The 12,581-nt window shown below is 47.3% G+C and overlaps 1 protein-coding gene across 1 annotated transcript in view; it reads right to left on the bottom strand.

The window, feature by feature from the left end:
- MAP2K1 (mitogen-activated protein kinase kinase 1) overlaps window positions 1-12,581 on the bottom strand; it is a 72,797-nt gene that overhangs the window by 19,516 nt on the left and 40,700 nt on the right. Inside the window, exons 4-5 of the mRNA XM_029066067.2 lie at window positions 8,617-8,694; window positions 7,414-7,465 (exon numbers count right to left, since the gene is read on the bottom strand). Coding sequence (XP_028921900.1) covers window positions 7,414-7,465; window positions 8,617-8,694 — 130 coding nt within the window. The remainder of the gene's footprint in view (window positions 1-7,413; window positions 7,466-8,616; window positions 8,695-12,581) is intronic.

Raw genomic sequence — 12,581 nt, 5'->3', positions numbered from 1 at the left:
AAGCTTAATAAATATCACTGATTGATTAATTGATTCCGCAGTTGGTTCCGATGAGGATTCAGCCTCAAGCATTTCTCTGGCAGGACCCCTAACTCCACGCCCCCTCCAACCCTCTGCGAGCCAAAGTCCCAGAGCCTCTACACCCATTTTAAGTCTCGGCTCTCATTAGGAGGTTTCTCTGCCGAGCCTCGTGAGCGTGTTTTTGAAATGGCTTTTCTTTTCCGGGGAGTCACTCAACTTGAGATGCTTTTTTGCCTTATACCTTCTCTTTCCCTTCCCCTCCTCTGCCCACCCCCTTCAGACCCTGAAGGGAAAACCCGTTCCTGGATCGCAGAGGGACGTGGGAGGCTTAGATTTATAATTTTTTTCCATGCTTTGTTAAGCATTTACTATGTGCCAGGCACTGTACTGAGGACTGGGGTAGTTATGAGTTGATCAGGTTAGATGCAGTCCCTGTCCCACAACGGATTCACAGTCTTAATCCCCATTTTACAAATGAGGGGACTGAGACCCAGAGAAGTGAAGTGACTTGCCCATGGTCAGACAACAGACAAGTGGGGAGCTGGAAGTAAAACCCAGGTTGTTCCGACTCCCAGGCCCGTGCTTTATCCACTAGGCCTCGCTGCTTCCCATTGCTGTTTGTCCAAAGTTACAGCTGGAACACCTAACATCCCAAAATTGCCCCTCTCTTTTTTTTTATGGTATTTGTTAAGGGGTTACTATATAAGTGCTGCAGTAAATCCAAGCTAATCGGGTTGGTCATAGTCCCTGTTCCACAGGTATCTGTTTAGTATTTAAGGGTTTACTATGTGCCATGCACTGTACTAAGCGCTGGGGTAGATACAAGCAAATTGGCTTGGACACAGTCCCTGTCCCACATAGGCCTCACTGTCTCAATCCCCATTTTACAGATGAGGTCACTGAGGCCCAGAGAAGTGAAGTGACTTGCCCAAGGTCACAGAGCAGACGAGTGGTGGGGCTGGGATGAGAACCCAGGTCCTTTTGACTCCCAGGCCAGTGCTCAACCCACTAGACCAGGCTCCTTCTCCGGGACCTTTCGCCGGAGGGTAAAAGCCATGAGACGGGCGGGTGTGGGAGGAGAGCGGTCCTTAGGCACAAGTACATGAGGAGGGCAAGATTCAGCCTTGAGGCTAACAGTTTGAAGAGAAAGAGCACCAAGAGAGCCAGAGACAGAGAGAGAGGGAGAGAGACTGAGACAGACAGAGAGACACAGAGAGAGAGCGAGAGCCAAGAGAGAAAGAAGAGCCCTCCGGCCTGAGGTGGCCAGGTCTGGGAACTGATGTGGGGAGAAAGGAACGTTTATGTCCACGGACAGTCAATCAATTTGGACATTTAGTCAATGCAGGGTTTGGGGGGTCAAACATTCAAGCGCCTGATGTAAAATGATGATAGGACTGGAAATCTCCAAGGTAGAATGGATCCAGAAACCCAAGGCTTAATAATTAAAATACTACTATGACTCGGTCGATCGTGTATATTGAGTGCTTACTGTGTGCAGAGACTTCAATCGTATTTATTGCGTGCTTTCTGTGTGCAGAGCACTATACTAAGTGCTTAGGAGAGTACAATACAACGGAGTTGGTAGACATATTCTCTGTCCACAACAAATACCCATTCTCCCTCCTACTTTGAGCCCCATGTGGTTAGTACAGTGCTTGGCACATAGTGAGTGCTTAACAAATACCATTATCATCATTACCTCTGCTATTACCAGTCATAATTGTGGTATTTGTTACGCGCTCACTCTGTACCACACCCTGAATTTAGCCCTAGGGTAAATACAAGATAATTAGGTGTGACACAGTCCCTGCCCCACATGGGGCTCACAGTCTAAGAAGGAGGGAGAAGGGATACTGAGCCTGCATTTTCATAGATGATGAAACAGGCACAAAGAGGGCTTTTTTTGGGGGGGGGGTGTGGTTCGTTTATGGTTTTGTTGCTCTGTGTCAAGCACAAGCACTGGTGTGGATAGAAGCTCATCAGGTTGACACACTCCATATCCCACAAGGGGCTCACAGTCTTAGTCCCCAGTGACAGAAAAGGGAACTAAGGCCCAGAGAAGTTAAATAACTGAGCCTAGAGCCTAGTAGCAGGCAACTGGCAGAGCTGAGATTAGAACCCAGGTCGACTCCCAGGCCCATGCTCTTTCCACTAGGCCAAGTGAACTCGGGGCCATATTCATTCATTTTCTCTCTCTCTCACACCCTCTTATTCTCTCCCTCTCTCCTTTTTCTCCAGCATTCACTGAAACCCCTTCCCCCTAAGCCCTTGCCCTGGCCTACTTCCCCTCACTGCTAAAAGGCAGCTTCCATGAGGCCTAGGACCTGGGGAGACCCGAGGAACAGGTGGCTCTGGAATCGGGCAGATGGGAGGAAATGAGAACCACAAGTGGGAAGTGAGCTGGGGTGAAGAGCGGATCTTGGAAGAGCGACGAGAACGCAGCTCCGAGCTGGCCCGGCCCTTCAGAATGCCAACCATTTCACGGCAGCTCGGTCAGGCCTCCCCACCTCCCCATCCCCGGGGGGATCCCTCTCCAACGCCCACCACTGAGAAGAGCCAAACAGGTGCTGGCCAGACGGGAAAGGGAAGGAAGACATTCCTAGGATAGCGTCAGCTTGCCTTCCCAGTTGAACACCTGTTCTCCCCTTTGGACTGGGAGACCCAACATGGGCAGGGCCTGCATCTCCCCGATTAACTTGTATCTGCTCCAGAGCTTAGCATGGTGCTGGACATATAGTCAGTGCCTAACAAGTACCACAATAATAATAGCAATTTGATGGAACCTTCTGGAGAGGGGAAGGAGGAGGCAGAATAGAGAGAAAAAGAGGCCAAGGAGCTCACCATCAAGGGGTCGCATGAATCCCGGTGATAGAAGATTAGAACTCGGGAGAGGCAGCGAACTAATTCAGCTTAGTGCAGTCCACTGCACCCAGTGGGTGCTCAATAAATAGCGTAACTACAACTACAGACAGATGGACCCAAGCTCCAGACAGAGAGAGACTCCATGAGGGAGCTTTATTTGAGTGCAAGAGACTACCGCACACATGATACCTGATGCATGATAGTTCTCCCCATCTAGACGGGAATCTTGTGGGCAGAGAATGTCTGTTATTTTGTTATATTGTACTCTCCCAAGTGCTTAGTACGTGCTCTGCACACCCTGAGTGCTCAATAAATATGACTGATTGACGCCTGCTTAGTTATGGAAGGTTACAGTACACCCCAAGATATATGTATATATCTGCATACATCTGCTATTTACTTATTTATTTATTTACATTAATGTCTGTCTCCCCTTCTAGACTGTGAGTTCGTTGTGGGCAGGGAATGTGTCCTTTTGTTGCTATATTGCACTCTCCCAAGCGCTCAGTACAATTCTTTGCACACAGTAAGCACTCAATAAAATCGACTGAATGAACTGAATGAATGAGAAGACAGCTATGGTATCTCAAAATGGTGGCTAAAAGGCCCATGAATTCCTCTGCCTGCTCTAAATCAATCAACGGTATTTATTGAGCACTTACTACGTGCAGAGCACTGTACTGAGCGCTTGGGAGAGTACAGTACAAGAGAATTAGCAGGCAAGTTCCCTGCCCATAATGAGCTTCCAGTCTAAAGGCAGGCATTCAGCTCCTGGGCTAGGCAGAACTTTATCTTCTGGGCTGGTCCCTCTCGCACTGACCCCCTCACCTCCCCACCTCCCCTGTGGGGAGACTGGATGGCCCAGCGGGCCAGAACCACGGCACCAGGGGACACCCTCTGTTTTTCCCCTCCAAGGCTGGAAGGGCCCAAAAGGGGAGAGTCCCTCTCACCTCAAGAGACCAGGAAAGTCCAGGTCTCCAAGCCGCTGGCCCAAACCAAGATCTTTCGTGCCTGCTGGGGTCTCCTCTTGGCCCTGCTTCCTCTCCTCGTCGCCACCGGCGCCCGTGGGGCTGAATCCCCACCCGGCACTGGAGACAACTACTTTAAGCCCTGCTTTCCCTCACCTCCCACTTCTTACTGCATCGCCCTGACTTGCTCTGTCTGTTCTTCCCCCGCCCCCCACTAGCCCCTCAGCACTTATGTATATAACTCTAAATTTATTTGTATTGATGTCCGTCTCCCCAACTCTAGACTGTGAGCTCGTTGTAGGCAGGGAACGTCACTGTTTACTGTTGCATTGTATCTTCCCAAGAGCTTAGGACAGTGCTCTGTACACAGGAAGCGATTAATAAATATGACACTGAATGAATGAAAGATGAAAGGGTGTTTCCCTGCCCCTTCCAGGAGCTGCTTCCCCAAAGGTTTCCTTCCTCCCCTCTCCAGAGACAGACGTTCCACAAATCCCAGAAGGGAAGTTGTCGACGGCCGAATTCCTCCACACCTAATATTAGAGTGGGCGGTCACCCGAACACCCTCTCGCCCCTCACCGCCCTCAAGAGCTCTAATCTCCCCTCACTTCACCTCCATGGGAGAGGCCATTGCAAGACTTGTTTTTATGACATTTGTTAAGCGCTTATTACGTGCCAGGCACTAACCATTATTATTAACAATAATAATAATAATAATGCTCTTATGCACTTACTATATGCCAAGCACTGTACTAAGCGTTGGGGTGGATACAAGCAAATCAGGTTGGCACAGTTTCTGTCCCATGAGGGGCTCACCATCTCGATCCCCATTTTACAGATGAGGAAACTGAGGCACAGAGGAAGTGAAGTGACTTGCCCAAGGTCACACAGCAGACAAGTGGTGGAGCAGGGATTAGAACCCACATCCTTCTGACTCCCAGGCCCACACTCTATCCACTATGCCATGCTGCTTTTCACTACGCTATGCTGCTTCTGTACTTACTATGCTTACTACATGGCAGGCACTAATAATTTATAATAATAATAACGGTATTTATTATGCACTTACTCTGTGCCAGACATCATACTAAGCAGTGGGGTAGATTCAAGCAAATGAGGTTGGACACAGTCCATGTCCCAAATGGGGCTCACAGTCAGCGCTTAATAAATACCACTATCATTATTATTATTAATCCCCATTTTACAGATGAGGGAACTGAGGTCCATAGAAGTAAAGTTACTTGCCCAAGGTCAAACAGCAGACAAGTGGCAGAGCCCTCTCAGGATCTCTTTAGAAATGCTTTTTTGGGGGCACGAATAAATGTGCGGGACACTGAGTTTTCAGAGACGTGGATTATTATCCCCATTTGGGATTGATATACTCCCAAACCACATGTGGGATCTGTAAACTTGCCACCCAGATCCTGATTTGCAAGTCTGCCTCAGGAAAACTACAACAGAAATCCATCAATATTTAGTCAGATTGAGCTTTGAAATTAGGACCAAAGTGGTAAAGCTTGCATAATATATAGCCCGCGATTCCTTTTACGAAGATTTGTGTATTTCCCCCGAAAAGCCAAAGGGATTCTCGCTCTTTGCTTCTCTTTCATGGAACACCCTCCCCACCCACCCTCCTCCCACTCCCTTTGCTGACAACTGGCTCTAACTTGGGAACCGAGGCAAAGAGGTTTCTTAGAAGCAGATGCTCAAAGGAAAAAGTAAAGAGATCCCGCTCGTAGAGACCTGTGATTCTGCCTCATCTTTAGCTGAGAAATTGCAGCCATCGGACGAGACGTTGTCTGACTCACCCACCTAAGTCGCCTGTTCCAACTGTGCAGATTAAAATGTTTTTTCCGATGCCCTCAATTCTCCCTCTCTGAGTCGAATGACTCTGAATTCTTCCATTTCAGTGTCATAATTGCTTGTCCCTTATCTGATTTCTTATAGGCAGGTCTCCTGCTCTTCAAGTTCTACGGCTATGGGGTTGATCTGCACAGCCGACCTGAACAATCAACCCAAAGCACCGCGGTATGTCAAGTGGGGAACCCACAGACATCATTCATTCATTCAATCGTATTTACAGAGTGCTTACTGTGTGCAGAGCACCGTACTAAGCGTTTGAAAAGCACAAATCGGCAATAGAGACAATCCCTGCCCACGCCGGGCTTACAGTCTAGAAGGGGGGAGATGGACATCAAAGCAAGTAAAGAGGCATCGATATAAATAAATAGAAATTACAGATATCCAGGTTCTAGGTTCCACTCAGTCACCCACTTGTCATATGACGTTAGGCTAGTCCCTTGGACGCTCTGTACCTCAGTTCCCCCAGTAGAAGAGGGAAAATACGCCCGGTGCTTGTGCTTTTAACTACAACCCCCAAGTGGTTAGCGGGGCCTAGTGGAAAGAGCCCAGGCCTGGGAGTCAGAAGGACCTGGGTTCTAATACCAGCTGGGCCAATTGTCCACTGTGTGACTCTGGGCAAGTCACTTCACTCTTCTGCCGCAGCTCCCTCGTGTTAAATGGGGATCACGACTGTGAGCTCTATGTGGGACAGAGACTGTGTTCAACCCAATTAGCTGGATCTACCCCAGGGCTTAGTACAGTGGTTAGCATATAGTAAGGGCTTAAAATATACCACAATTATTATTATGTGACTAGGATTTATTTGTAATAATGTCTGTCTCCCCCTCTAAACTGTAAGCTCACTGTGGGCAGAGAACATACCTATTAACTCTCCTGTACTGTACTTTCCTGAGCCCGTAGTACAGGGCTCTGCATACAGTAAGAGCTCAATAAATACCATTGATGATGAGTAGGAATGCCTCCAAAAGTAGATGACTGCCTGATCAAAGCCTTATTGAGGGCACATCTAATAATAATAATAATAATAATGGTATATGTTAAGCGCTTACTATGTGCAAAGCACTGTTCTAAGCGCTGGGGGAGGATACAAGGTGATCAGGTTGTCCCATGTGGGGCTCACAGTCTTAATCCCCATTTTACAGATGAGGAACTGAGGCACAAAGAAGTTAAGTGACTTGCCCAAAGTCACACAGCTGACAAGCGATTAGAACCCATGACCCATCTCATCCAAAAGATCTTCCCAGACTAAGCCCTCCCTTTCCTCTTCTCCCCCTCCCTTCTACATCGCCCTGACTTGCTCCCTTTGTTTTTCCCCTCCCAGCCCTACAGCATTTATGTCCATATCTGTCATTTATTTATTTTATAGACGTGTGTCTCCGCTCCTCTAGACTGTAAGTTTATTGTGGGCAGGGAATGTGCCTGTTTATTATTGTATTATACCCTTCCAATTGCTTAGTACAGCGCTCTGCACCCAGTAGCGCTCAATAAGTACAATTGAAGGAATACATTAATTTCAGAAAATGCCAACGGAAGAATCATGGGGTTGATGCATACCAAACGTCAGATCTCAGCAAAAAAATGTTCATTCCCGATAAGAATCACAACAATGCCACAAAAGACAGAATGCTCTTTGGCTTCCTACCGCTTGCAAAGACAGAGTGACACACCACAAATATAACAATGAAGAGACAGCGCTTACCTCTGTGCATAATTTTATGTTTCTCCCTCAGATACGTTAGACCTTTTATTACCTAGGAATGAAAGATTTCAAAGACTCAGGTTGTGTGAAACAAACATAAGAATTTATGATCACTCTAGATTAAATGGGCAACAATATTCTCGTGGACAAAAAGTGACCACCACAGAGTCAAAATAAAGAGGACAATAAGTTTGCCCCATTACTTCCTTCTTGCAAAGGAAAATAATTAAGGAGCCTGGTAAGTTAGGTTTGTCTTGCAATATAACCATATTAATGCCCGTCTCTCCCCCAGCGCTTAGAACAGTGCTCGGCACCTAGTAAGCACTTGAATACCAACATTATTATTATTAGACTGGACACTCATTTAAGGTAGGGAACGTGTCCACCAACTCTGTTGTAATGTATGAGAAGCAGCACGGCGCAGTGGATAGACCATGGGCCTGGGAGGCAGAGGGTCATGAGTTCCAATCCCCATTCCGCCATTTATCTGCTGTGTAACCTGGGGCAAGTCATTTCACTTCTCTGGGCCTCAGTGACCTCATCTGTAAAATGGGGATTGAGGCTGTGAGCCCCATGTGGGACAGGAACTCTGGCCAACGCAATTTCCTTGTACTCACCCCAGCGCTCATTACAATGCCTAGCACCTAGTAAGTGCTTAACAAATACCATAGTTATTATTATTATTACATTGCCGAAAGGCAGTTCTTTTTCAAGGCCTCTCTCTAGGATGGGGTCTGGAGCAGACCCAAAGATGTGACCCATGTTTCCGCTTTGCTTTTCATCATCACCCACGAGAACCACTTTTCCATAATGCCCTCCTTTTCCAATTTCCATTCTCCACCCGACCAATTGCCAACATACTCTTTTCTTGGAGTGACAAAGAGAATCGCTGGGTAACCAATGAGAAGCAGCGTGGCCAAGTGAAAAGAATACAGACCTGGGAGTCAGAGGACCTGGGTTCTAATCTCAGCTCCGCCACTTGTCTGCTGTGTGACCTTGGATAAGTCACTTTCCTTCTCTGTGCCTGTTACTTCATCTGTAAAATGAGGATTCAATACCAGGTCTCCCTCTGACTTAGACTATGAGCCCCAGGTGGGACAGGGACTGTGTCCAATCTGATTATCTTGTAGTGACCCCAGTGCTTGGCACAAAGTAAGTCTTTAACAATAATACCAACAATAATAATAAGCCAAATATACTTACAGCAATGCTAACTTTGCCCAGAATCTGCTCTGGAATTCTTCCGGCTTTCTTCAGGACCTGATCCAAGGACCCGCCGTCCTAAGAATAAAATTTTGGCATGTTTAGTGAATACATTGGCTTTTTTTCTAAATATGCTTCAGATTTTACATTTAACGCCACAGTCAGTGTTCTAGATCCAGAAAGGTATATGAAGAACAATTTTTGCCAAGGGGAAACTGAAATGGCTTTCGCTCCCCCTGTCATATAGGTTATCAGTGAACAAGAGACACTGAAAGTGGTCATGCCAAGGGTCACGTGCTGTCACACAAAAGCAGATTTGGGCTGATTTGACAGCAGAAAGACACCGTGAAATTCCGCATGCCATGCTTGGGGCTCATCCAACGGACACACGGGGAAGAGTTCCTGAATAGCGGAGTCGACAGCAAACTCCTCTTTTTATACTTAACTGCCTACATTTGGACTTCAGGTTTTAATGATTGTTGGGGACCCTGGGAACAAAACACCTGAGCATCAAATTCCAGACCCGCTATGCAATTATCGCTGAGAAGCACTGGGGCCTCACAGACAGAGCCTGAGCCTGGGAGTCAGGAGGACTTGGGTTCTAATCCCCAGTTCCACCACTTGTTTGCTATGTGACCTTGGGCAAGTCATTTCACTTCCCTGTGCCTCAGTTACTTCATGTGTAAAATGGGGATTACGACTGTGAGCCCCACGTGGGGCAGAAACTGTGTCCAACCTGATTAGCTTGTATCAACCCCAGCACCTGGTAACGTGCCTGGCACATAACATTTAATATAAAATATAAAATAAAAATACCCTAGGAGGTAGCCAACCCAGGGTTTCAAAAGAACTCAATTCTTCAAGGCCATCTTTATATTTTCCTGTTTTTAGAGTTTGGCACTCTCTGTACGTTCCTTGAGGACCAGGAACATATCTTCCAACTCTCTTTTATTCTTCCTGGTGCTTGATAAAATGCTTTGCACACAGTAGGTGTTCAATACATACGATTCCACTGCGTTGGGCTATAAACCCTACTCTCTATAGAGAGATATCCAGAGCTCTATAACCTCAATGGTTAAAGTGGAGTCAGTCAGGTGAAGGTGACAAAATGATCGGAAGCTCATTGGGGACAGGGAATGTGTCTACCAATTTGGTTGTATTATACTCTCCCAAATGCTTAATGCGGGGCTCAGCATGCAGTCATTTCTCAATAATAATGATGGTATTTGTTAAGCATTTACTATGTGCCAAGCACTGTTCTAAGCACTGAATAAATACCACTGATTGATTGATAGCTGACAGAACATAACTTGACAAATACCATTCAAAAAAAAAGGGGGAGGATCCTTAGCGGTTTAGACTGAGCATCTCTCAGGGTCTGCCTGTCTTCCTCTAAAGTGTGGGCAGGGATAGTGTCTTCCTACTGTATCATTCTGGACTCTCCCAACTGTTTAGTACAATGCTCTGCACACAATATGCGCTCAATAAATACCAGTGATTGATTGACTGATCGACTTTTCCCTATCCCCATTCATTTTTTAAGGGGAAATTTGGGATCAGTTGGACTGCAGTAACTGGGGTGGGGGGGACAATCTTGCAAAAGACAATTTTATGTCACTTGATTTAGGTAGAGACAAGGAGGAACAGGGGTGCTCTGTGACCTTGGCCAAGTCGGTTCACTTCTCTGGGTCTCCAGTTTTCTTATCTGTAAAATGGGGATTAAGACTGTTAGCCCCATTTGGGACAGGGACTGTGTTCACCCTGATTATCCTGTATCTACCCTAGCATTTAATACAGTGCCTGGCCCTTATAACACATATCATTAAAAAAAAAAAGGTACCAGAGCAGGAGAGAGAAGGCACCAGGTTTCCAGTTCCCATACGATAGTAGGGAAGAAGGGTGTGGGCAGTAGAGAATCCTCCATTTTAACATTTATCTTTAACTCAATCTCACTCTCCCCAAGACCAAGCACCCAGGTCCAATCAGCCCTTCTGGGATCAAATCGTGTTGCTAAGGCCCCAGGCTCATGGAATAAAACTGCCAGAGGAGAGTTTATTTTTAGCAGCCAATTATGACCTAGCTCAGGGGTGTCTTTGTGCAGAATTTCTACAGAAGAGTTCCCATGCTTTATGAAAATATCGGTTCAAAACCCTTACTGTGACAGGGTGATTCGCGGACATTCCGGGGCCCCTGCCGCGCAGGGGTCCCTGAGTTGCATGTGCCAGGGCGGGGGACCGGGGTGGGGGGGTCACTTTGCCCCAACAAAAGATTGGTTCGAGTTCCCGAAGGCTCTCAGTGATGCAGAGAAGTTGGGCCAGAAGAGGCACCTGAATTTTGGGTGGGAGCGGTTTTCTCAGATGGCAGTGATGCCCTCTGGCCTTGACGCCAGGCTGATGCCCAGGAACTATTATGCAAAGGCAGTGAATCCTAGCGGCAAGAGCCCAGGCCTGCGAGCCAGAGGACCTGGTTTCTAATTCTGGCTCTGCTACCTGCCTGCTGTGGGACCCTGGGCAAGTCACTGCACTTCTCTGGGCCTCAACTACCTCATCTGGAAAATGGGGATGAAATACCTGCCTCTGACTTAGACCTTGAGCCCCATGTGGGAAAGGGACTGGGTCTGACTTGATATCTTGTACCTACTCCAGTGCTTAGTATGGGGCTTGGCACATAGTAAGCGCTTAACAAATACCATAATTATTACAAACATATCTACCAGTTACTACTACTAATAACAATAATAATTATTATTACAGTACTTGTTAAGCACTCTCTACGTGCCAAGCACTGTTTTAAGCGCTGGGGTAGATACAAGTTAATGGTGTTGGACACGGTCCCTGCCCGACACGGGGCTCACATCTTTACTCCTCATTTTACAGATGAGGGAACTGAGGCGCAGAGAAGAGAAGTGACTTGTCCAAGGTCACACAACAGACAGGTGGCAGAGCAGGGACTAGAACCCAGGACCTTCTGACTCCCCAACCCATGCTCTACCCACTAAGTCACGCTACTCTGCTGCACTGTACTCTCCCGAGTGCTTCGTGCAAAGTTCTGCACACAGTCAGCGTTTAACAAATATCACTGATTTGAAGTCTGCCTTCTTTTATTCTCCCCAGGGCCACCTGGCTCCTGAGAAGAACAGAGAGGCACAGAGAAGAGCAGGGAGGCAGAGAGACAAGTGAATGAAAGCCCACAGGGCCATTTGTGTTTCCAGTCTCTGAGGAGAGACTGAAAACAGAACCATGACCCCCTCCTGACCGTACAGTTTGAGAAAAAGAGAGCGAAAAATATGGCCAATTCTCCCACACCACATTTCTGGGCCGACGACCTCCTGGGTAATTAGGGAACGTTCTCCGGGCAGCTCACGACTGTCAGAAGCCGCTGTGCTAGTGAGCAGGGCGTCGACTGAGGGCTAAACCTCAGTGCTGTGCCGGGGAGTGGGGCTTTTAGAGACTGTAAGCTCGTTGTGGACAGGGGATGTGTCCGTTATTGCTCTATTATACTCTCCCAAGCGCTTAGTACACTGCTTTGCACATGGGAAGCGCTCAGTAAATACGAGTGAATGAATGAATGAGTGAACCCCAAGCCTGATGGGATAACCGACGGAATTTCCCCTTTAGGGAAGGCCAGAGCATAGATGAAATCATTGTTTGGGTCACTTTGCGTTAAGAGGCGCTTAATAAACCCTACTACTATAGGCTCTAAGGGGAGACATATCCTTACTAGAGAGAGTCCACTGGCAGCTCTTCTCCCAGGTAACGCGAGGAAGGGTTCGCAACAGTCTTTAGAGTGGAAACTCACTGTGGGTAGGGAATGTGTCTCTTGCTTGAGAAGTAGCGTGGCCTACTGGATAGAACACAGCCTGGGTGTCAGAAGGACCTGGGTTCTAATCCCCGCTCCGATGTTTGTCTGCTGTATGCCCTCGGGCAAGTCACTTCGCTTCTCTGGGTCTCGGTTACCTCATCTGG

This window comes from Ornithorhynchus anatinus, chromosome 5, assembly GCF_004115215.2.
Source record: "Ornithorhynchus anatinus isolate Pmale09 chromosome 5, mOrnAna1.pri.v4, whole genome shotgun sequence".
In the NCBI taxonomy this organism is placed as follows: domain Eukaryota; kingdom Metazoa; phylum Chordata; class Mammalia; order Monotremata; family Ornithorhynchidae; genus Ornithorhynchus; species Ornithorhynchus anatinus.
The sequence above is the reverse complement of the archived record's forward strand: the minus strand, read 5'-3'. Positions and strand labels throughout refer to the sequence as shown.